Source organism: Biomphalaria glabrata, chromosome 6, assembly GCF_947242115.1.
Source record: "Biomphalaria glabrata chromosome 6, xgBioGlab47.1, whole genome shotgun sequence".
Lineage (NCBI taxonomy): Eukaryota > Metazoa > Mollusca > Gastropoda > Planorbidae > Biomphalaria > Biomphalaria glabrata.
This window is the reverse complement of record NC_074716.1, coordinates 10,515,765-10,542,870: the sequence shown is the minus strand read 5'-3', so window position 1 is coordinate 10,542,870 and position 27,106 is coordinate 10,515,765. Positions and strand designations below refer to the sequence as shown.

General features: G+C 34.8%; 1 protein-coding gene across 3 annotated transcripts in view; it reads left to right on the top strand.

The window, feature by feature from the left end:
* Window positions 1-499: 499 nt before the first annotated feature.
* LOC106051760 (uncharacterized) overlaps window positions 500-27,106 on the top strand; it is an 88,461-nt gene continuing 61,854 nt past the window's right edge. For 2 of the 3 annotated variants that reach the window (XM_056031558.1, XM_056031559.1), the window contains exons 1-8: window positions 500-1,298; window positions 5,658-5,863; window positions 6,705-6,800; window positions 7,509-7,725; window positions 9,653-9,876; window positions 13,489-13,566; window positions 17,210-17,355; window positions 21,157-21,209. In XM_056031558.1, coding sequence (XP_055887533.1) covers window positions 1,226-1,298; window positions 5,658-5,863; window positions 6,705-6,800; window positions 7,509-7,725; window positions 9,653-9,876; window positions 13,489-13,566; window positions 17,210-17,355; window positions 21,157-21,209 — 1,093 coding nt within the window. In that variant the 5' untranslated portion in view covers window positions 500-1,225. The remainder of the gene's footprint in view (window positions 1,299-5,657; window positions 5,864-6,704; window positions 6,801-7,508; window positions 7,726-9,652; window positions 9,877-13,488; window positions 13,567-17,209; window positions 17,356-21,156; window positions 21,210-27,106) is intronic. The other variant, XM_056031557.1, reaches the window with a different exon arrangement.

The window sequence follows — 27,106 nt, the reverse complement described above, 5'->3', positions numbered from 1 at the left end:
ATACGAACAATAAAGATTATTATTATTATTACACTGACCAGTTTTTTTGAATCAGTCAAACACACGATCTATTTACTTCTTGGAACAGGGAGAGGCTTAGATGAAAATGTTACTTTTTTTCTCGAGTTTGTTATCCTAATGCTTTTTTCTCTCTCTCTCTCTCTCTCTTTCTCTCTCTCTCTCTCTCTAAATATATATATATATATATATATATATATATATATATATATATATATATATATATATATAACTGGACTAGGCCGTCACTAAGCCTAAGAGTCAGACAGCTACTGTAAGAATAAAGCGATACGATTGGTTAAATCTAGTTTACCTTTCAGTATTGTTGAGGGAAGTGACGTTTGCATAACCTAAAAACTAAATCTCATAGAACCCCGTTTTTTTTTTAGATGTCAAGAATCTACTGTCTAATTTATTAAATATAAATATTTCTAAGCATTTAAATACAAAATGATAAAATGTTTACAATAACAACTTTTTACGCAGAAATGAATTATGTCAATAACTCAAATGTGAAAAACCATCGGAGTTTCCTTTTAAGTTGCTGGAGTCTGACTTTGATATCTAACCTGCCACTGAGATATTCGTTTTCTCATAAAAAAATTTAACGTCTTATAGACTATTGTTTAAAAGTTTTATCAAAATACCTAATACTCTACACAAATTAACAATCAATCATCCGAAAGAAATAAGATATAAGACTGGATATCAGCTAAGAGCGGAACAACTTCGCCTATAAAAAGTCTCCTTCCTCCACGCAGATAATTTGTCCAAACGAACGGCAAGTTCCGATTAATTTTCTCGCAGCGGCGTCGCAGGCTCTGGCACGGTGTATCACTTCGCTGCAAACTGCCTAAAGCTCGCTGGCTTGTAAGGCTTGGCTAGCATATCGATAAAAGAATAGAAACTGAATTCAAACCTCTGCTCTTTGCAGCTATCCCTAAACATTGGACAAATTTCCGAAGTCGACATTGAGGCAGGTTAAAGGCAAAACAAAAAAAGAAAATAAATACGAAACTAAATGCAATATAGGCTACCAGATATGTGTATATTTAAAACTAGAATTTGCAACTTTTTATTTTCATTGTAAAGCGCTTGTGGAAACAAGATCTACTACTTTTACATTGAATCTATCTAGCAGCATTGACACATATTTGGATTATTTATCCATCATCTGGTTGAAATCTAGATCTAAAATGATTTGAATATGGAGAACTTTCTGAAGTGTAATGTTGTTGTTATTTTCTCTGTCTTCATAAGTCGAATCTCAGGCACTGAAGGTCAGTATGATTTAGTATTATAAATATTTGTCTAGTAACTTATTATAATCTAGTATGTTGCCTTTATATTAAAAACTGGTTGAGCAAATACGATATTTTGACCTGTTATTACTTTCCTTCTTCCTAGAACAACAAATCAATTTTTACGGAAGCAATGTATTTCACCCAAACGTATAGTTTTATTAGCAATGTTGTCCGATTTTGCTTTTTAAAAATTGTCATTAAATTTTTTTTAAAAATTCTACCAAGAATTTAACAGATATTTCAAACCAGATTTTTTTTATTATCATATATATATATATATATATGCCTATATTCGGCTCCTTATGTCTCAAAAGACAATGGATGCGCCCAGGTGAATCAATGGCTTTGATTTCGCCTTGAGACGTGGCAGAAACTGGTGTGACTGATCAAGCCGATTATGGAGCGGTAGAGTTTGCCACAGTTCATGAATGTCTCTACATCTGACTTAGGGCTAGTAGACAGTGCAGTCTTCTTCTTCGTTCTCTTGACAGATGCAATTCGTTTCTTTTGCATTCGGCGAAGTTCGTACCAGCACGCACAGTCTGTTTCCATGATGTCCGGTCATGGGCTATTTTTTCCCACATATTTTGCCCGTATTTCTAAGTTCTCGCTTAAAGACATATCTGTAGGTAAGTCTTCGACGACCTTTCTGTCTGACTCACTCTTGCAAGTATAGTATGTCTTTAGGGATTTTTCCATCAGACATGCCAGTGACATGACCGAGCCAGCTTAGTCTTCTCTGTGTAAAAAGTGCATAGATGCTGTGCATATTTGCCCGAATCAGAACGTCCTGGTTGAAGACATGATCCATCCAGGAGATGCACATTTTGCGGAGCAGGCAGCGTAAGTGGAAGTTTTTTAACGTGTGTTCTTTAAGTATGTAAGTTGTCCAGCTCTCACTGCAATAACGAAGGGTGCTCAGAACGCAAGCATTGTAGACTAATATTTTGGTTGCCGTTGTCAATTTGGTATTTTACCCCTCATGCTTGGAGTGTTTTACCTTTGCTGCAGAAGTCTTTCCTATTCTTTTAGTCAGCTCAGTGTCTAAATCTAACTTTCTGGCTATTGTTTTTCCCAAGTATGTGAATTCCTGCACCATTGTAAAATGTGATTTCCAATATGTATCGCTGGTATTTCTGTGACATCTTACGCCAGGATTTCGGTCTTGTCTTGGATAGGTTTATTGTAAGGCTAAACTGTTGACAAGCAGCTGCCAGGACATTTACAAGCCTCTGCAATGCATCTTGTGTGTGGGATGATATGAGTGCAGTATAATCGGCGATCAGCAGTTCCCTAATCAAGATAAGCTGTCTCTTCGTTTCGGCTTGAAGGCGTACCAGGATCTACTGTGAAGATGTACTCCATCTTCCAGGGATTTAAAAGCTCTGATGAGTAGCACTGAAAAGAAAGATGCTGAACATTGTTGGAGCCAGAACACATCCTTGTTTTACTCCGCTCTTGCTGGAGAATGGCTTAGAGGTGGAACTGTCACACTGAACAGTGCCTTGCATATTTTCATGAAAAACTGAGACTAGTTATCGTAGCTTCTTTGGACAGCCAATACTCTCTAATACGGCAAACAAGCCTTTGTCAAGTCAAAAAAAAATATACAGAGTGACTGCTTTTGTTCTCTGCATTTTTCCTTTTGTTGTCGCAAGGAGAAAATCATATCTGTTGTGGATCTACCGGCCGTAAAATTACACTGCGATTCTCAAAAAAAGAGTTCTGCCAAGATATGCAGCCGCTTAAGTATTACTCTAGCATAGGCCTTTCCAACTATGATAAGTAGTGAAATGCCTCTATAACTTTTACAATAGGTTGCCATTAATTTATAAATTGTTACTATGTTGAAATCCTTCAATTTATAGGGGACCATTTCTTGCTCCCAGCACAAACTTAGCATTTCGTGGAGTGGCTTGATTTGGGCATGTTTTCCAGCCTGAATGGCTTCTGTAGGAATACCATCTCATCCTGGTGCTTTCCCGTATTCAAGCATGTCAATGGATATGCTTTGTTCCTTCACCAAGGTTTTTTCGTCCCATTCCCTCAAAAATGAAAGTTTTGTGAAGTGAGACAAAGCAGTTGGCGAGATGGTGTTTTTTTAAATCTCATAAAGTTCTGCATGGTACTCTTCCCATCGCTTCATTTTCAATGCCCGATCACTAATCTTTTGACTTAAGTGGGGCACACCTGATGGTGTGAGTTCAAAAGGCTTTCTTCATGCTCTGGTATAGTCTTTTTCATCGAGTTCGTCTCCTGAAGCCTTGTTACCGCAAATCAGCAATGGTTTGAAGTCAGAGAACTCCTCTCCTAAATGAATTGCCTTACTAGGCTGACAAGCTTCTTCTGTCCAAAGCTTCCGGTATTTGTGGCGCCAGGTATCCGCCTTCACCCCTTCACCTGTTAGTAAGAGCAGTTTCGTTGGGCTTAGTATCTAAGCAATACGAGCAGAAAACACACCTGAATAATATGACGAGACTATACAAAGAATAAAAAACTATATAATCTTCCATGTTCTTAAGCTCTACACTAGCAGAATGGTTATTGGGTAAGCTTGAGAACATGAGAAGGCTTGAGCCATGAGTTTTTTTTTAATTTAGGTCGTTCCCTCTTTTTTATAAATTCTTTTTATTGTTTTCTAGATCTAATACAAAATGTAACTATATGACAAATTCAGACTAATTGATTAAAAAACGCTAAATATAAGTTTGTTTTTGTTTTACGTATTTTCGTGTTCTTTTTATGCTCACAATTGAAAAAAAAAAAACTCGTTTGTTGAACGAACTCAACGTGTTGATATAGTAGACTATGGTTTGAACATTATACTAAATATGTCATGCCCAAAAGGATGACATGTCTCTAAAGACGCTAACTAGACAAATCAGAAGTTTAAAAAAATGTCAGAAACAAAGTTTATATCATCTCACTTTGTCTGTCTGTCTGGTAAAAACTTTGTACGCGTTTATTTCTCCCACAACCAATCTCGGATCAAACTGATCGCACTATTATTTATTGTTTATAAATGTATTTTAAAGGTTGTCACGGCGGCCGCGGTTGTCAATGGGGATAAGCTCCAGTTTTCTATAAAAATACTCCTATTCTGACAACTAAGTCCAGCACCTGGCCTGGTATTAAATCTGGGCGTAGTAAAGGGGGTTTTGAATTTAACATCCCCCACCAGGGGGTTCAAATTTAGCATCCCCCACCAGGGGTTTTGAAAAGAAAACTCACTCTTCTATAAACAAAATAATGCAAACGACACTCAAAAATTCCATGAGCGTAGCCAGGGAAATTTTGTGTTTGAAACCCCTCCAGAATTATTTTCACTATATATCTACTCTTCGATATAAGAAAAAAAAGCATGCAACAGTCACCAGTTTTGATAATCGTAGCATAGAGGGGTTTTACATTTTAAAAACCCTTCCAAAGAGCTTTAAGGTAAACCCCTACCGGAATGTTTTGAGTTTATAACGCCCTTTCTGTGGGGTTCTAAGCTAAAAACCGCCTCGTCAATATAAAATTAAAGCATAATACAGTCACAGGGTTGAGTTTAAACTATTTAATTCCCTTTAACCCCCCCCCCTCTTGCAGATGCTTTTGAGTTTGAAATCAACCTACAGAGAGTTTTAAGGTTCAAAACCCCCTCTTTGATATTATTCTAAATGAAACTACAGTTACCTAGTTTTATGATTGTATCTACGCGGTTTTGAATTTGTTAAAAAAGAAACTCCAGAGATATTTTTTTAGTTTAAAACCACCAACAAAATGTATACAATCTACGGCAAACTACAATCACCAAATTCCATGAACGTAGATAAGAGAGGTTACAAATTTCTACCAATCGCTAGGCTTCATTAACCCATTAACCCCAAAAACTTTGGTACAGCAGTGCAAGGAATATTAGTTTAGATTTTTAACTAAAATACTAAAATATTTAATAGCAGGATAATACTCTGTAGATACCTCAGAATGTGCATTTTTCTAGTGGTTTTAAATACCAGAAATAGTGCTTGGCGCCGGGGCTCCTCCTCAAGAGGATCTCACAGCGCTCCCTTTAACCCACTTGCTAGCTAGGACATGGTGTTTACAGTCCTTCAGCTAACTCCAGAAGACGATAAACGTTTTCTGAAAGTATGAAAGGTCGGAGTGTAAAAAAAATATTTTATTAAGGTACACGCAATTTTTTACCAGACAGAGAACCAGACAGACAGAGTTGATATAAGCTTGGTAAATATTTTTTTTTAAATTATTTCTTTTTCATTTAAATTGCTTGCATAAGATTGATTTGCTAATGTTTATTTTTTAATGGAAACAGAGGTATTTTTTTTTCTACAGTTATGTTCCAATATGAGGCGAGTGACGACACTGGTGATCAAATGCCCGACCAGTTCAATGTGACTTTTAGCACAGAAACGAAATTTCTAACCAAATTCAATCTCAAGCGTTCGCAGAGTTTTGACGTTAACATTCCTCTCTATACTCTCGACGTCGATAAGAAAGGCTTTTTTCAAAAACAAAAAGTGAAAATTAGACCCACAAAGGTAACAAAGAAACTAATTTTGATTTAGTTTGTCTAGAATTAGGGCACATTGTTTAAAAACAAAAAACAAACATAGAAATCAGACATTACACATTATGACTTCTTAATATAGGACTTTATAAAAACAGTTCATTACTAGGACAGAATACGATAATATTTGTTTTGAAATCATGAGATCATTTTTAATAACAATTTTAGATCTTTCTGCATTAATTTCTTTTTTTAGAATCCATATCAAGATGTTGCAAGCTAGATTGGGAAAGCAGGTGTCGTCTTTACAAAATCAGATAGAAAACCTATATCCACCTTCTAAATGCTATTGTATTTACAACAGCCACGTACACTTGCGTGGCTAAAGTCGCTCTGCAGCGAAGATATCCTAGGAATAACTTGCGAAGTTCTTGTTACCAATAGAGGAATCCTTTGACACACGGGCGTCTGCCCTATAAGTAAATTGGTTAAAGAAAATCGAATGAGATTTTTGTTGATTATATCGTTATCCAAAAACAAACATGTCTAACAAAGTCAGCCGTTGCATAAAAATCGAAAAATGGAAAGCAAAAACAAGGCCGTCCAACTAACGAGGCGTTTAAACTTTCTGAGATCTACAACTGGAGGGCACCAGCTGGGAAATGACTATGGAATTTGTCTATGAAAAATCTGATCTATCTCTAGGAAGAACTTAAACTCTATGCGTTAAACGGCGGAAAGTGATATACATTTCTATTTATTTTAGTATTAAAAGAAAACTATTCTATGTATGATATGTTTTAAGTGTGTCTTTTCTTTAGATAAACTCAACTTATTTATTACTACTCAATAAATTATCTTGTCGATACAAGGATATAGGCTACTACCATGATACTAACCACAAGGCTGTGTTTTGTATTAAAAGGTCACACGAAACATTGTCGAACAATAACTCTAAATTTCACTTGGTAAGTTGTCCAGATTATTACAATTACTATCATTCTTATTATCTTTGAAACGAAAGAGTATTCTTTCTCTGGCGCTGCAAGCGTCAAATTTCGTTACAGAGAAACAAAATTCATCATATTCCTTTTATTAATTATTATTATTATTATTTTTATTATTATTATTATTATTATTATTATTATTATTATTATTATTATTATTATTATTATTATTTACAGTTTATAAAAAAATTATTAGAACTGTTTTAATAAAGTATTTGGAGCCATTTAAAAATGAATTATTTTATTGTTTTCTTTATATAGCAAAACAGAGGTTAATAAAGACCTCGAGATGCACTTGATATGGTAACACCATTATTGACATTAATAATCTTAGAGACAGGGAAGAAGTCTAGTAAACAGACTTGGTATTTCTTGAATTTGAAACAATTTGTTTTTGTTTTTTCTACCTTGTGTTATACGCTGCCTGGCTACATTGACAGGTACGCAGAGTTTGAGTACAATAAGCTGAATGATATCTGCTAAACGCCCAAAGACGACACGAAACTTTCTACCAGATTAACCTACCCCTCCCCAAAGTGTCCACATTAGAAATGAACCAGAAAGCACTAAAGATGAATGATACAGTAGACTAAATTTTAAAAAAGTAACAATTTGTAATTGATATTTATTTGTTGCATTACAAAGGCTTTACAACTCTAATTGTTTCAGAAAACTGTATTTCAAATGGATAACTCCGAATACCTGTTTGACTCTGATAACAGGACGCCTAAAAAACCTTGGAGAAATCTGTCCCTCGAAACATTTTCTAGTTCTAGAAGGAATGAATCTACTACACCTCGCTCTAGGACAACATTTGACCGATATGTTTATAAGTTAGAATTGCTTAGAAGCACAACATTTGATCTGTTTGACACACAAATACCACGTACGTCACTTAAATTCACATGTTTTGATGTTTTATTTGAGTTTAAACAAAATCGCTATTTATTTAAAAAAGATCATCTCAATTGCGATTTTGTCCTCAATACCATAAAGCAGTGTTTCCCAAACTGTAACCTTAGTGTTCCGCTAGTCCTGAATTGGTATTCCATGAACTTCCTAACTAATTAACTACTAGGATATCACGTGAATTAATCTTTCTCCAAAAAAAGTGCTCCGCTATTTACTCAAAATGTGCGCAATGTTACGGAGAATGTTTGGGAAAATAGAGACTAGCAGAAGGCAGCTCTGACGAAGGTGAAGGGACAGATACAATGGTTGCCCCATGAAAATCTCAAACACAGGCTCAAAAGGCAAGAACAAAATTTAATAGATTCACGTTTGACAAAGACATCATTTTGACTAATTATGCAGGCTTTAACTTGGTCAGTGAAAATGTCTGTACACATCCTTAAATCATTGGGATCGAAGTCATTGCATTTATATACATACATTTATAGGTTCAACATGAGTCAGTCAAACCAATGGTTTGGTCATGTTACTTGCTTGCCAGATGGAAGAATCCCTAAAAGACATACTATACGCTGAGCTTTCAGATGGAGTCAGACCCAAGGGCCGCCCAAGATTAACCTACAGAGACTTCTGTAAGCGAGACATGACAACCACGGACATCGATCAAAGAATGTTGGGGGAGACAGCCCAAGACCGGACAGCATGGAGACAGACTGTACGTGATGCCCCATACTTCGCCGAGTGCACAAAAAACGAAGCTGCATCAGTCAAGAGAAAGAAGAAGAAATCTGACCTGTCAACTAGCCCTAGGACAGATGCACATACATGCATAAAATGTGACGAAATCTGCTGCTTCAGAATGGGCATCATCAGTTGTACCAGATTCTAACAAAACCATTGATTCACCTGGGTGCATCCATTGTCTTCCGAGACACAAGAGCCCTATTAATAGTTTGCTTGATTTTTTGTGATATAATATTTGGGAAAGGATACCCAACGAAGTATAAACTTTTATTTTTCATCACAATCAAGGATTTGCATTTAAATAAAAAAATTAGATAAATTAATGATTTGCACAAGATAATGTAATTCCTATGGTATTAGTTTTTAAAGGAGTAGACTTTCCCTTTCAGACCTTGTGATCTAAAGGACAGATGACGAAAAGGTCGTGTTTCTGTGGCCTACGTTTAACTAAGGTGTCATGCGGCTAGCACAATAACAAACCACCTGTACTTTTCCCCAACAAATCTAATGCACCCATCTGAGTTGGGTGGGCTTAGTGGCACCTGAAAATCCTAAAATTAAAAAAATATATATATCAGTCTTCACAAGGTTTCGAACCCGGTTTCTCCGGTTTAGAATCCGAGCGATTTGCCACTCAGCCAACGCGCTCCAGTGTTTTACTTTTCTCATTATAAGCCTATACGTAAATTCCATTTGGAATTGTGACTCTACGAATTGCAGAAAGGGAGACAAATAAGAGAAAAAGAAATGAAAAAAAAGAATGGCTGTAAAATGGAACCTAAAGAAAAACAAAGCAAGTAAAGGAATATATGGAGACATGGATAGACACTAATTTTGCCAAGTAAATATTAGTACAAATTACAAGATTTGGGATTTCGCTAAACATGGCACGCAAAAGAAGATGTGATTTCTTCTAAATCTTTGCTTTTGGATACTTCCATATTCTGTAATCCGGACACATCGACAGTTTTGTAATTGTGGATTACTTTTAATGTTTAAGAAACAGCAACACACACACACACAAATATACTTTGGTGTACAAAATGTTTGAAAAATAAGATATATGTAAGAGATATTATGTATATAGAATTTATAATGTAATAATAAATGTAATAGATGTAATGTCTAAAGTGTAATGGATGGAATGTCTGTCACAGCGCCAGAAGTAGAAAAGACTGTTCGATGGAATATCATCAATCAGTCAACATCATGGTCAGACCCACCAAGCAGACGCCGCCGAATCGCATTGCGTGACTACTACGTGGATATAGTGGCGTTGATTGACAGATTACGTTTCGAATGGTTTCTAAAACAAGCTAAAAATGACTACAACACTGCGAGGCGAAATATTCAAGAGCACTATGCTATGGTGTTTAGCGGGGTGAGTTCTCACAATATCGAAACTCAATGGAAATTAGAACATGCAAACTATAATGCCATGATACTATACTTGACAATAAACTAAATTTTTATGTAAAAACTAATTATATCATCAAAAGAAAAGGAGGGCAGCAATGATTATAGTTACTAAGAAATGTAATCTCGTTTAATGTTAGCGTAAAGGCCTTGGTTGAATTTTATCACGCTTATATCTGCGTTTTTTTAAGTTTTAATATCACTGCCTGGTATGTGAGCATAAAAAACAACTTTATAGAATCCTAAATGCTGCTTGTAAAATCATTGAAAAAAAAATCAATTGGCAGCTGTTTGAGACAAACATCCATAGAAAAGCTGAAAAGATACTAGAAATAAAAAATCGCCCTTTGGGTCATAATTTTTGTGATTTAACAATCATAAAAGAGATAGAAGACGCCGATAGCAAAGACAAACAGACACAAAATCTCTGTTGTTTCATTGGGAATACTATCATTAAATAGAAACAATATCATATAAACCTTTTACATGTAAATTATGAGTAAGGCTGATGTGAATCAACATTTCGTTTTTTTTAATTTATTTATGGATTTTTTTTTGTTGTTGATTTTTTAAGTTGTTGTAATATACACACATTGTAAGAGGAATTTCCTTATAAACATTATTAAATCAAACAAAAGCTACAAAAAAAAGCAACTATTTTAATGACACTATATAGAAACGTGTGTAAAAAAATACACTCAAAAATGTAGTCAAATATAGAGTTGCGTCACTAGGGGGGTGCGGTGGTGCGGTCCGCACCTGGTGACACCCGTTAGAGTGTGTTGACACCCAAGTAAAAAAAATGCACTTTTGGAATAACTGACAATTAAATAAAACGACAGTGGCTAAATATTGGAACATGTTATTCACAATTAATACATAGATCTGTATACTTTATTTTTAAATTTGACTAAACAAATCACATTTTACATTTTTTTATGAAAGTCCCTCAAAATGTTAAACATGTTATATCTATCATACATATCAAAAGCAAAACGGTAAACCTTACTTTCAGCTATATACCAGTTGCATGTATGTATATTGTTATTGCTCTTCCTCGGTGTCAAATGTAATCAATACAATGATCATGAGGTCACCTTCAACTAAATCAGGAACACCGGCGAAATGCAAAACAATCAATATAAGTCGTCGACGCTAGTATCAAACAATCAATATAAGTAGTCGACGTTAGTATCAAACAATCAATATAAGTAGTCGACGTTAGTATCAAACAATCAATATAAGTAGTCGACGTTAGTATCAAACAATCAATATAAGTAGTCGACGTTAGTATCAAACAATCAATATAAGTAGTCGACGTTAGTATCAAACAATCAATATAAGTAGTCGACGTTAGTATCAAACAATCAATATAAGTAGTCGACGTTAGTATCAAACAATCAATATAAGTCGTCGACGCTAGTATCAAACAATCAATATAAGTAGTCGACGCTAGTATCAAACAATCAATATAAGTAGTCGACGCTAGTATCAAACAATCAATATAAGTAGTCGACGCTAGTATCAAACAATCAATATAAGTAGTCGACGCTAGTATCAAACAATCAATTTAAGTAGTCGACGCAAGTATCAAACAATTAATATAAATAGTCGACGCTAGTATCAAACAATCAATATAAGTAGTCGACGCAAGTATTAAACAATCATAAATAATTTAATACTTAAGAAGGGATCCGTCCAATGTCTTTCAATAAAACCGTATATCTATTATTTGTTATTTCTACTGCTCCACACAAAGCGTCTATTTTGTAGCGTAACTTAGAGTGTTCTTGTTTTTTAAAGATCTGTCACGTCACTTGTCGCTGAGTAAAACTTTCCCCTTATTCCCGAAACAAATACTAAATTCTAATCATGTCTTTACAATATGAACACTGCTTTGATTAAAAAATGTTTTTATCGAATCTATTGCATTTATAGCTAGCACCGTAATTTTAGTATGCCAACCAATAGTCCATGTTTAACAAATGAAGACATTTTTAGGCATAACATATTATTGAAAACTCACATGCAAATTTTGTAAAATTGGAAAGTAAATAAGTAAACATTTTGAAGATTTTGATGTAATTTCACATTTTTTACAAAGGAACCTATCCAGGGCAAAAGGAAAAGTAAGCAACTTGTCAAAAGAATGGATCTGGCACTTTGTATTGGTGATGATTTAGTCACTTAATAGATAAAAACTATATTTTTGTTGTCGACTAATTTCAACTAATCCTCCGCTACATTCTATCTCACGAGGATTTATATAAGAGTTTGAGCCTCTACAAAACAATTAAGACTAAGACATCACTTGGGCCAGGTTAACATCTAACTTTACATTCATACTTACCTATCCTTAAATCTGTTGGACCGTTGGGGCACTACATAAGATCTGTCAACCATCTTTCTACATACTTATTTGTCATTTGTCTTTGATATAATTTCATTTGGATGTTCTTTCTGAAAATATTGAAGCCTGCCTGGGTGGACAACTTCGGGGGCGATTTTGAGTTTGTGTTTACACACAAACTGTCTTTGTAACCTTGTTTTTTATTGATTCATGTCTTATCTATGCCAGTGAATACTTTCAACTTGACCCTAAAATGAGTGTGGGAGAAATAACATGTACACTATTTTTAACAGACAGACTGTGTAACTTAATATAAAATTTGTGAATCTTTGTAAATATTTGGATATTTATAGGCAAGTGCAGAATGAAAAAGAGAAAATGTATTGACTCTCTCTCTCTAAGTATAAAGATCTTTTATAGCCAGAAGGGCCCGCTAATGAATCAAGAGAAAGTAGAAAAGATTTAAAAAGTGGTAACAACTGTGTTAATCAGTAACGAAAAAATATTTCGAATACAAAAAAGCAAACAAATATACTTTTCTATGAGAGCACTTAATGGGAAATAATTGGAAATGTTAAGCATTGAGTTTAGATTCAACCTCCTAGAATTGCTTTAAAATATAAAATTTATAATGTCATTAAATCCTTTATTCATTTTTTTTTCTGTGAGAATACTACTAGAATGCTAAGTTTTCTCCGAGTGCAAATTGAGAACTTTTTACTTATATCATTGTTAAGCATGACTAGAAAGCATAAACCCATTTAGCTCCATAACATTGGCGTTCGAATCCCCTTATACACTATCAGTATATCATACTTGAGCTGAAATGTGTTTGATGAGCAGATACATGCAGCACGGAAAACTGTGCCATATACTTTCCTCCCAATCACCCCAGGAAGTACCACAACAAGAGCTCATTACAAAAGAGGAGATTAGAAACAAGATTAAAACGGCTATTGGGTCCCACGATGACCTGCAGTTTACTGTCGAAAAAACCCAAACTAACAGAAGAACAATCACAAATGAAACTTTTCTATTCAGTAATATACCTTTGCCCAAAATCTAGTCAAACTTTATTTTAGTCTGTATTGAATTTTAAAAATATATTTTCAAAATTGAGATAAGCCTTAAATTTATTGCTGTTTTGTACTTAATTTGATTAATGTCTCTCCTTAAAAGAAAATACATATTGTTATTGCCTCAATCTGCTGTTTTTTTTTCTTTTAGGTTGACATGCTTTATAAAGGCATCAACCATCCAAACTACACGATTCATATTCGTCTGTGTAAAATTTTCATCTTTGAGGTATTTAATTTAAAATATATACTAGATAAAATCGCTTAATGTAATTAGATCTACTCATATGGGTTGGGGTTAAATATATATCTGCAATAATAGCATTTATCACTGAGTTGTTATGGTAATAAAATAAATCTGTTCGATAAGAAAAACATATTTTTACAAAGCATATACAAACTCACACTGTTTTTCAGTCTGTCAATTTGTCTGTATGGGAAACATTTTTGTACACGTTATTTCTCTGACACCCGAACTAGGATCAAGCTGAAATTAAACACAATTAGTTTTTTACATGACATCACAATAATCAATTTTAAAAAGTAACCAGTTAGTTAGTTCACTATTGGAAATTAATTATTTTGTTTTCTATCTCGCTATGATCCTATTCCTTCTTTGTACCAGTTGGGAAATAATGACAACCTCATACAACATATAACAAGAGATATCACAAACGAATAACTCACCCTAATCAGGGGTCCAACAATCCTACTGAATAATAATTCCAAGAAAAATAGTACCAACTATAGATATAACAACCTTTTACGGACCAACACACCGTCCGTTCCAACCAAAGTCAGAGGGTGAACTGCCTCATGACAAAGAATGGCCAATAGATGTCACAGGACTTAGTGACGTAGCAAAACAATTCAAAACAAACATACAAGGCACTCTCGCCCCGTACAAGTAGAGGAAATAAAAAACAGAGTTAGGATAACTACGCGACAGTTAGCAGCTCTGGCCAACTCAGAAGCAAGTGGCAACTAAAAACGGTCTACAAGCCCTTATATAAACCTATCAAAGGTAATCACTCTTGTCTTTACATTCACTCAAAAATAGTAATTTGCCCATTATGTCACACTTTGTCAGGCAAAACACACAAAAAAACACATTAAAAATACTTTTAAAAAAGACAATACCTTCATTACGTAAATTAAAATAAAACAAAATATTTTTAACAAATCATCAATCGACTTCTCTACATGGTTTACAAAACTTTGGAACTATATTTATACATTACTGAACATCTGTCTGTATATAATTTTCTTCTTCCCTCAAAAGTTTAAACAGGAAATAAAGGAAATATCACTCTCTTATTTCTGCGGATAGTCCACGAGAAAACACAAGAGTAGTGTTCACACTACGGATGGCTGGCTAAGCGCTGGACTGTCGTTTAAATTTATCAAACCCTGCCCGCTCCCTTTCCTCTTTGTTCTGTGGAAGGTTTGGACTAGAAACTAAACTATCTTTAACTCTGACGGAACATTCGAAACATTGTAAAACATTTTACAAACACAAAACAGTAGCGCCGGACTTAACCATTGGGACTTAGAAGTCATTGAAAGAGATTAAGTAATCTACTATGTATATATATGTAAATAACAGGGCCGTTCTTAACCGTTGTGGGACCCTATGCGAAACAGATTTCGCGGGGCCAAGTTTGAGTAAGGAAGCAAACAATACATAAGACACTGAACCTTCAAATACAAAAACAATTTATTAATAAGATACTCTGAAAGACAAAAAAGATAAAGGCACATTCCTCGTCCCATATGCTAGGACAAATTTGTACTAAAGCTCTTTTGTCCCTAGTGCTATTAGAGCATAACATGGGTTGACTAAGCTAGCCAGGAAAACCAGTGACTTGGCATAATTTAAGTCATTGGTTAATATGCATGACTAAATGCATGACGCGTAGGACGTAATCATCTTCTTTTTGAAAGTAACGTCTGTATTATATAAGAAGAAAAAATAAGATAAGTGAAATTTAAAAGAGTTTGTATTAGAAAGTAAATTCGTTCTATGCATTTTATCCATTTCTTAACTACTAACAGAATTACTTTACAAGCCTTGCATGTAGCAAAGTCATAGAGTATATCATAATAATTCTGTTTCCTACATGGATCACGCTCAATAGCAAGAATTACCAAATATTTTAATCTATGTTTGAGAATTGTTGACCTCAAGAAATTCTTCATTAGTTTAAGGCGAAAAAAGCTTTTTTCACCAGGTGTATAACGGCTGATGCATAATGCCGCCCGTAGAATTGGCGTTTTCCATATTGAATGACACCCCAAAATGACAATTTCTGTCTATATATTTCATGATATTTATATGAGTTTTCAAAAGAATGTTTATAATTTCCGGAGATTGCCATGACTTTTCCATATATTTTGCTATTTCAGGAGATTTCCAGGAACTCGTGGAAAATCAGGCGACCGCAAAATATCTGTTATAAGTTATAAAATGGTTTAATTTAATCATTTACACATAGAATTAGTGCGGGTCCTATGAAAGTGTGGGGGCCCACTGCGGTCGGAAATGTTGCTGTGGCCTCTGGCCGTCCCTGCAAAAAAACCGGCGTATGCTACGCCGCCGGTCGACTAGTATGGTTATATAAGTTTAAGATAAAAAAAAATACTATTCAAGGTAGAGCAATGTCGTGAAAAAATCGCTGTAGGTAGGCAGGTCCACGTACTCCCTTTAGTCTATATTAACGACATTGCATAGTGTACCTACTGAATTTCAAAGCTTATATCAACTAAAATTGTCTGTCTGGCAAAAAGTTTGTACACATTTTTTTCTTACACCCTATTTCATATCAACATGAATTTTTGTTTAATTATTTATTCTACCTCACTACACTAGAATAAAAAAAATGAAACAATAATTTAATTAACTGTTGGCACTTTGTTATTTTGTTATCTTGAACAAAAAAAATAAATTGTTCTTGTCAGATATGATGATTGAAGTTATATTAGTAACATTGATTAAGCATTAGCTCTGGGAGAACATGTTTTTTTTTTATGCTAACACAATAACAGTAATCCAAATACACCTTTCTCTCCCCTTCTCTTTTCAACTGGTCCAGACAAGTGATAGCATCATAGCTCACTGGAAAAGCTAAACGCATGTTAATGGGCTAAGCAAAAATGTGTGTAAACATCTTTAAAATTGTACATAATTCTTAGTTTTTTCTAGATCTATCACGATTTAATCGCATGACTGATATAAGTTTATGGTTAAAATTACACGTAAAATAAGCAGTTTTTAAAGTTTTTTTTTTTTTTTGCAAAACTCACCTTGCTCTGTCTTTCTGCAAAACGTTTATATAAGTTATTTCCCCAAACTTATTCTCAGATTAAGTTTAAACTTGCACTTGACATATATTAATTTTTAAACAAATTTAATTTATTACTGGTAATTAATTATTTAGTTTGATGCCGATAAAGAAAATGAATCATTCAGTATTTACAAAAAGGGCCTATGTAGGATTTTGACAACTTAAATAAATTGCAATTATATTTCTCCCACAACCCTTTCACGGATCATGTTGTTACTATATCAGCACTTGCCGTTCCTTTTAATACATCAGTTGCACAAAGTGGGTAACTGCTATTTGGACAACAAATATCCGACCTTAACTAATACAAGGCATTCATCACATTTCTATAACATTATTCACAGTAGCTTCACGACATTTTTAATTAAATATTTTGTTGGATATTGAATAAAGGTAATACCTTCTACATTAATGTCATACATTGTTATATGTGCGGAGTTTTACCTTTAGATTATGTTTTTTTTTAAAGGATTTTCTTATAGTTTGCTTTTAAATAATTAAATAACATTTATAAGGTTTCTTCCCCAGGCACCCACTGCTGCAAATTTTATTAGCCAGTACGCTTTAAATGGTAAAATGAACGCCCAGTGGGCTCTAGAAGCTCTCGAAAAATTTTTTCAAGGTGCTGGGAATCCAATCGTCGGCTATTACGATCACGTGATTTTGTTTACAGGGTAAGAACTTACCTAGCATTTATTAATAAGGGGAGAGAATTGGGGCGTCAAAAGTAATACATACGTTGTGGAAGGAGCATTATCTAACTTGCTTCAATTTTTGTAAGGTTAGAGATGTGAATCAAACTAGAGCCTTAGTTACGATGAACCAAATCAGAACTTGTACACTGCTCAATGTTAATCGAACCTAACCAATGGGAGGGTGCGGTCCATACCGTGTGACGCCGACCCTAGTAAAGGCACTAGCCCTAAAGAAACGAAATGATACTACGTAGCATCGCACATTGTATGTTATAAAAAAAGTTAGTCTGACGTCACTTTCACAAGGCAGCTGTTGATCTGTTCCACGACAACGTTTCGACATTTCCTTGAAACGGGCTGAACCTAATACTAGTTGGCGATTTTGACTTCAAATTTGTGAGACGAATGGAACCAGGCTTTGACTGTATGCAAGTTTTACAGACTTTTTTTGTTCAGCTTCATTTAACATTTTAAAATGTCAAACAAACTTTGCACTACTTTTAATACATATTATGCACTTAAAAAAAAATGTTATGACCCTGCCGTGTACACTGTCGTCATAAAGATGGCGTGCTTTAACTTCTGCACTGTTCGAGACGATACTCGTAATCTGGCATTAGAGATACAAGTTCAATGCAAGAGAAGAAACTGTGCTAAAGGCCAGGGGTCGGCAACCTGCAACTCGCGAGCCACATGCGGCTCTTTGAATGTTAAGTTGCCGCTCTTTTATTCCATTCGAAAATGTCACGTATTTTATCAAAATATAAGATATTTAACGTTCTTTTGCCGTATCACGTCATATACATGAGTCTTGCGACATAAAAGACACTGCACTAGTTAGCCTTGTTGTCAAATATATGTTCTCCCAAAGTCCCCCAAAAAAGAACTTATCACACCTTTTAGACAATATAATCGAGATAATAAATAAAATCGTTTTGATAGCAACTGATGGAGCCAGAAGGTAGAAGAAAATGTGTCGGCTATAAGGACGCACTACATAGTTACATATAAAGTAGCCGAATGAAGCCTTTTTTTTTGACACTGGATATGTAAAAAAGGGAGGTTACTCTCAATAATGAAAGAAATGTGTCATGAAAATAAAAAATCTTTATTTAAACCAAGTCATTTGTTTTCCTGTTTGATTCGGGTAACCCATTCCATTCTCTAATGGCACTTGGGACGAAGGAGTACTTGTACGAATTCGTTGTAGCGTATCAATCTACTGCTACGATGTGCTGTGTACAATTTGCAATTAGAATGTTTGAAACGGACTATTTGATTCCAATCTCTAGTATACAACTTAGCCTTATCTTCTTCTATTATTAGATAAAGAGCAATTCCAGTTTTATTGTATTATATTAGTACTCGGGGAAGTGCTACGAAGAGCAGGGGCCAGGACATCAGCTCTGTTATCATCAGCAGACGCCTTGGCGGGCTTGGCCACGTCCGTAGAATGCAAGTAGGACGATTTCACAAGACATTTAGTATCGCGATCTAACAGAAGGCAGAAGAGCTGCTAGTCGCCCACTTTTACGATATACGGATGTATGCAAACACGACATGAAGCTCTTCAAAATCAACACTAGCAGCTGGGAAAAAGTGGCACTGGATAGATCCACATGGAGAGAGAGCATAAAGGAAGGTTCTCGGATTGCAGATGCCATACACAACAGAAGCAGAAACAAAGGTGAAAATGCAACGGCGCCTGGTGATGACATATTCCCAACCTGTAATCGCAGCTGTGTATCAAGGATTGGCCTCTTTAGTCCCACAAGAAGATGCAAAGAGAAAATATTGTCTCTCAAGACGTAAACTGCCAACAGATTTGTATATTATGTTCAATCTTTTACTTTCAAAATGTTCCAAGTATTGTCGCCCATCTTAAATCAAGTTTTTATTAGGGATAGTAGTTCTGGATCTGATTCCGCTTAAAAATTGGGCCATTTTTCACTATCCGACCAAATTTAGCTCTGGTCGAAAATCACAGCGGGTTATTTTGCTACTTAGTAAAAAGGACAGAGCAGAACTTCCTTGTCTATTAATATGTATCAAGTGGACGTGATTCAATTTGTGTCTGTTACGTCATGCATTTAAGTTTATAAGTCTAATAAAATAATGTACTTATGAATATGCACCAAACAACTTTTATTACAAGGACAAGGCGTGTTAATATAAAGAGAAATGAAACTTATCATTATAAATGCACATTATATACATAACAGCGATTGCTGTCACATTTTTTTGTGGATCTTTTTTTTTGGACCAGTGTGGATCTAGGTACCTGTTTAGTTAGTACAACAGGTAACTGTTGATAATGTACATCTGTGAGGCCAAATGTTTTAACAACTTAGTTCCAGTTATTGCTGTCTTAGAAGAGATTCCTTGATGTAAGTTTGTCAATCTCGTTAGCGTCAGTTGGCGTGAGAGGCTACAAATTGAAAATATATGGAATATACTAGCTAGGACAAAGACGAGTCTTGCTATTAGAGGGTCTGCAACTAGTTACACAGAGTTTTAGTGCGACGAATGCAAAAAGTTCAAATTTCAGACCTTGCGGTCTATAGGGCAGATGACATAAGGATCATCTGTTTCTGTGGCCATCGGTTAACGAGAGTTTCACGTGGACAGCACAACGACCAACCCGTTTACTTTTTCCCAACTAATGTCAGGTACACATTAAAGCTGAATGAACTCAGAGGTGCCCTAAAATCCAAAATTAAAAATCACAGTCTTCATCGGAACCCTCGTGTTTCGAAGTTAAGCGCTTTACCGCTTAGCCACCGTGCCTACGAATGCAAGAAAAAAAAGCGGAGTGAAATCCCTTTGTAAAAAAAAAAAAAAAAAAGACGGAAAGGGAGCCATAAAGGATACCGTTAAGGCTATAATAACTAATTATATTATTCAACAGAATAATATTAAAAATATTGATAAAAGAATTTACTTTATATGTATTAGTAAATTTCTTAAAGCCTTGTAGAATTGTATAGTCAATAAACGCCTCATCACAACCATAATTACTATAGTACTTTTACTATGAAAGGTTCAGTTATCAATTGACTATGAATCCAGAAATTATATTCTTTCTCGATAATTATTTTACATGTATTTCAAATTTAAAAAGTTCATTGTTTTATCAATGCTTGTGATTCGTCCGTCACTTATCCATTCTTTTTCCCCGCTTGTCTATGGCTATTAAACAACAAGAACGACAGACTAGTTTTCAGATGAATGAATAATTAAAAGCTTATTGTCATAGGTTGCTGTATGTTGCCAGTAGTCGTCACTGTATTATTTCTTCTCTATTTAACTTGCGGCGGATTCTTATGTAGAATTAGATATTGATATTAGATCTACATAACTCAAGAGATTCCAATAACGAAAAACCTTCAATTCAAAATATAAAACTATAATTCAGGAACTAGGATTCACTCTCAATATACAAAATGTACAAATGAAACTGTATCGAATGAATATCTTCTTCGAGCTCGTAAACAAATAGATTGAAATAAATATTAATACTACCACAAATAAAAGATATGCAACTTGTCTACTCGAGTTTCATCTCCAAAGTAACGCTATTAAGACCGCCAAATCCTATCCAAATTATTCCTAGGCAAATCCACGCTTCAATCACCTGATCAGATGGCGTCATACGTTTTTTCTTTATTAGAATATTCTAGCAAAAAGGCGGCGCTAAATACTAAGGATACACCCAGAAAGAGTTAAAATTATATATTTAGATACATCGAAATATGACACTTATCCATTTGCATGTTGCAGCTTTGACCTCTTCAAATTCGAAAGTTCTGGTAAAATTAATTACGCATACGTAGGTAAGTACTTTAAGAACTACTATTTAAATCTCAAATTAAGTTCTAAGTATTGCAAAGCTTTTATTAATAAAAATAATAATAAGGCTTGTCTTCGAGTCCGAAGATTAGTGAGGAATGCAGTATTTCCCGTGGGCAGCCCCAGCTGTGACCTACATGTTTTGCCACTACAGGGCAAGCATAACCATTGTCCGCAGGTGGTCGATTTAGTTTTTCTTTTCGCCGTCTGTGTTTGTCCTCTGCAGCAGATTTTCTTTTGGTCTCAAATGTGTATCCCGCGGCCTTCGCGAGTGACCTCCAGTTGTCTCGTTCTGGTGCTCTCTTCTATGTCAGGCTAGGAAAGTTGACGCCTAAGCCACTTACGTCGACCACCTTTTAGCTCACCAAAAAAGACTGCCTTTGGCATACGTTCGTCTCCCTTACGGGATATGTGGCCTGCCTAGCGTAAGTGTCGGACCATAAGAAGTCCCTCTATACAGTCCATACGGCGTTCGCAAGGACATCGCTGTTTAAAGTGCGGTCCTGCCACAGTATGTCAATGATGGAGCGCTAGCATCTTTGGTGAAATCGATCAAGAAGACTTTTTTTTCTGTATAGTGTCCGTGTCTCAGAGCCCTATATAAGGTTTGTGAGCACCACCGCCTGGTAGACATTGATTTTTGTAGTCAGTCGGAGCGATCTGTTCCGCCAAACTTTCGTCTAAAGGCGTCCTAAAGCGCTACTGGCCCTAGCCAGACGGTTTATCAACTTCCCTTCAAAGTGAGGCGTCATTTGACGCTATACTACCTAACTTCTATCAACTCTGACTGTTTGTCTGATTATGTGGAATCCTGTACACCAGTGATGTACGGCCAAAGTACGGCCCGCGGCCCGCCGAAACGTCGGCACAAAAAGTAGAAAATCCTCCTCCATTCAAAAAATTTGAAAATGTATCTTTATCTTCGTTAGGGCCCTCACTTTTCTCTGATGGATTGGTCACCATGACGTTTAACGAGTGTGCGTTTATGAGTTTATGAAATTCCAGAAAAAATGAATGGATCTTATTGTGGAACATAAGTTAACATAAGAGTTTTGTAAAGAAAGTCTGACTGTTTCAGAAACAACAACATTTACAGCAGCAATATAAAACAAATATGAAGGCATTCTTGGTTTGAGCCGAGTATAAAAGATTGGTTAAACTACGCCAAGAGATTGGAGGGTCGATGGGAATATTTACCAAAAAGAGATAAGAAAATAAGTTGGTGATAAAGTTAACTAAAATGTTGTTCACATTTTAAGTAGAGAAATGAAGCCATTTTTAGATGCGTAAATAGTGATATACTTTAAATATCCCATTAAATTAATGTAAGTTCTTGATCCACTTGTTTGAAATCGTTTCAGGTGAATTTTGATTTCACTTTTGTTTTTTTTTTTACCTTTTTGTTGATGTGGCCCGCGACACGCGTGTCGAAAGTTGAAATGGCCCGCAGGTCGAATTAGGTTGAGCATCACTGCTGTACACGTTATTTTTTCTCTTCCCATTTTTCGATCAATTTAAATCTTTGCTACAATACTCATTGACTATGACAGCACATAAATCAAACAGAAAAAAAAGGATATAATTAATAAGTTAATTATTCGTATATGATAAGTACAAACTATTTTAGTTGCTAAAACGTCTACTCTGTCAGTCTCGAACAACTTTTGTATCAACTCATTCTGTCTGTCTCTCTGTTTGACAAAAGTTTCTACACATTATTTCTCTCACAGCTATCGTTAGAGTAAGCTGAAAATTAGCTCAATTATTTCTTTTATCTGACAAAATAAGAATTATTTAAAAAAAACAACACATAAACCAATTAGTTAATTAACTATTTGTGATAAAATTTTTTGTTTGATATCTCGGAATAGGTAAAAAAAAAAAGACTTGATTTTTGTCGTGTTAGTCACCGTTATACTTTGTAAACATAAAAGTTTGAAACTAACAAACGATAACTTTAAAAATATTCTGTTTTTTGGAAAGAATGTATATTAGATACTAGTCGTATATTACATGTGGCACGAGGGTCTTAATTTGCGTGTCAATGACATAGTGTATTAGAATAGTTTTTAGGTAGCGATGTTGAGAGGCTAAGTACGCCTGAACTTATCTTAACTTGGCTACCTATAAAAGAGGCTCTACTTTCTACTCGAGCAGAGCTGTGTTTACTGAACGCCTAAAGGTAGCACGGAAAACCTTCTCCTAGATAGATGGGACCATAGTGCTCAGAGCAATCATGAAAGTAGCGCTATATAAAAGCATAATATTATAAACAAAGCAAATGAGTGAATGTAAAAATAGTATGAATGGTGCTCTTAAAATAGCTAATCGACCTAGATGCATTGTTGCTTCAAAAAGATTTGCTTGCATATATATTGAGATCTAGAACTAGAGTCTTATATAGGTTTTGACCTAGATTAAAGCTAGATTTATTTGTTTAAATTAAGTAAATTTCATCTACTTATACTAAACTTATATCTACGTATACTAAACATTCTTGATCTATCAGTTTAAGAATAAATTTAATATTAAATAAGCTTATTAATTATTTTATAGTAGAATATTTAATTATAGAGCCTCATTTGCATGTCCAATCCTAATGTGTTTACTCTGCGCATGTAAGGTGTAGGCGACACATAAATGGAACTATTAAAATGTATGCCAACACTGCTTTGCAGCTATAGCAAACGAAAGTATGTAAAAACGCTTTAGAAAAAGAAATTTGGAGATTAATTTTATTGAAATATGAAATGAATGGGCAATATTTAGTATATTCATGTGTTAAAGTAAAAAACTATTTTTGCGAAGAGTAGTTGTATCATCTTTATAATCTTAGAGCTAAATTACACTTATGATTCGAGAGGATTTTAAGTTCTACGCATACGTAACCTTTCAGTCTTGTCTAATGAAAGAATTATGTCAGGGGAGGAGGACCACCTGAGGCTATTTTTTTATTTTTTAACCAAATGCATTCATATTTGGTATACATATATATAGAGTTAATCTAAGGTAAAAAATGTAAAAAAAATATTTTTAAAAATTTTTGTTGTCATGGAAACGCCGCCATATTTGATTTTTAAGGTAACTTTAAGCCGAATCTACTCCTAAAGTATTTGTTGAAAATGAATGAAATAACTTGAATTCAATACTTAAACAATGTATCTAGAAAGTTATAGACTTAGAAATTGAATAAATCTTTTTACTTTTTAAATACTTTTATTTAAACTTATGATATGTTTTTTTCTATAAAAAATCACAATTTGGGAGACAAAATGTTGAAAATTAAAAAAATAAAGACGAAAATTAAAAAAAATGGCTCTATATAATAAAATTACATTATGTTTTTAACATATATTCCAAATTTCATAAGAATCCATCAATAAATAAAAAAGTAGATACAAATTAAAGAAGGTGACCGAAGCAAAAATGTGATTATCGAGAAAAACACCTAAAAAGAAACAAGTCTTTTTAAAATGATTTAAACAGGTAGGTAGGGCCAAATTGTTCAACTAATTTTATTTCCCTGCAAGCTTAAGCTGCTCTCCTTAAGTGAGATCTTTGTTAAATAGCTTTATTTCTCTTTTATACTGAGTTTTTTTTAGGTCCCATTTTTTGCAAGTTGATGACTATGAATAGTAATAGAAACATGCAATCATTTTTTTAGTCATATGAAACTTCAAAGCCAAATTTCCAACAGATCCAAGGACTGAAAAGTTTATTCTTTTAAATTAGATACATTTTGTTCTGCTTTAGCTACTTTTGGGTGAATCGTATCATTTGCGTTTTGGGTGGCTCCCGAGAGGCGCCACTGTAAAGGTTTTGATATGACAACTGCCGATACAAATGTTCCAAGAGATTAGCAAGTAAATCATATTTTAAGAAATGCTAACACATTAAATACTTTTACAGGAACTTTGTCCAGTGCGACAGCAAAGTTAAAATAACACCATGAAGAAACTCCGGTTCGGTGATGTGGTTTGGTAGAAGAAATCCAGTGGCGAATAGTGGCTAAAATGGCATTTCTTATTTTGTCCTCATGATGATAATTTCTTATAGCTATTGCATAGCATGTAGAAAGTTTTTTTTATAGCATTCTTAGTTGAATTACCCTAGCCCAAGTCACCTAGGCTGATCTTATCCTTACTTCAGAATAAAACATGGCTGAGAACCAAGTAGTTCCAAACCTGTAAGGTCGCGACGAATTGTTCTGTTTTACGACAAGACCTTGGGGCTCAGATCTGTTCATAAAACTCTCAATAACAACTTGGGGCTCAGATCTGTTCATAAAACTCTCAATAACAACTTGGGGCTCAGATCTGTTCATAAAACTCTCAATAACAACTTGGGGCTCAGATCTGTTCATAAAACTCTCACAAACAACTTGGGGCTCAGATCTGTTCATAAAACTCTCAAAAACAACTTGGGGCTCAGATCTGTTCATAAAACTCTCAATAACAACTTGGGGCTCAGATCTGTTCATAAAACTCTCAATAACAACTTGGGGCTCAGATCTGTTCATAAAACTCTCAATAACAACTTGGGGCTCAGATCTGTTCATAAAACTCTCACAAACAACTTGGGGCTCAGATCTGTTCATAAAACTCTCAATAACAACTTGGGGCTCAGATCTGTTCATAAAACTCTCAATAACAACTTGGGGCTCAGATCTGTTCATAAAACTCTCAATAACAACTTGGGGCTCAGATCTGTTCATAAAACTCTCAATAACAACTTGGGGCTCAGATCTGTTCATAAAACTCTCAATAACAACTTGGGGCTCAGATCTGTTCATAAAACTCTCAATAACAACTTGGGGCTCAGATCTGTTCATAAAACTCTCAATAACAACTTGGGGCTCAGATCTGTTCATAAAACTCTCAATAACAACTTGGGGCTCAGATCTGTTCATAAAACTCTCAATAACAACTTGGGGCTCAGATCTGTTCATAAAACTCTCAATAACAACTTGGGGCTCAGATCTGTTCATAAAACTCTCAAAAACAACTTGGGTCTCAGATCTGTTCATAAAACTCTCAATAACAACTTGGGGCTCAGATCTGTTCATAAAACTCTCACAAACAACTTGGGGCTCAGATCTGTTCATAAAACTCTCAATAACAACTTGGGTCTCAGATCTGTTCATAAAACTCTCAATAACAACTTGGGGCTCAGATCTGTTCATAAAACTCTCAATAACAACTTGGGGCTCAGATCTGTTCATAAAACTCTCAATAACAACTTGGGGCTCAGATCTGTTCATAAAACTCTCAATAACAACTTGGGGCTCAGATCTGTTCATAAAACTCTCAATAACAACTTGGGGCTCAGATCTGTTCATAAAACTCTCAATAACAACTTGGGGCTCAGATCTGTTCATAAAACTCTCAATAACAACTTGGGGCTCAGATCTGTTCATAAAACTCTCAATAACAACTTGGGTCTCAGATCTGTTCATAAAACTCTCAATAACAACTTGGGGCTCAGATCTGTTCATAAAACTCTCAATAACAACTTGGGGCTCAGATCTGTTCATAAAACTCTCAATAACAACTTGGGGCTCAGATCTGTTCATAAAACTCTCAATAACAACTTGGGGCTCAGATCTGTTCATAAAACTCTCAATAACAACTTGGGGCTCAGATCTGTTCATAAAACTCTCAATAACAACTTGGGGCTCAGATCTGTTCATAAAACTCTCAATAACAACTTGGGGCTCAGATCTGTTCATAAAACTCTCAATAACAACTTGGTGCTCAGATCTGTTCATAAAACTCTCAATAACAACTTGGGGCTCAGATCTGTTCATAAAACTCTCAATAACAACTTGGGGCTCAGATCTGTTCATAAAACTCTCAATAACAACTTGGGGCTCAGATCTGTT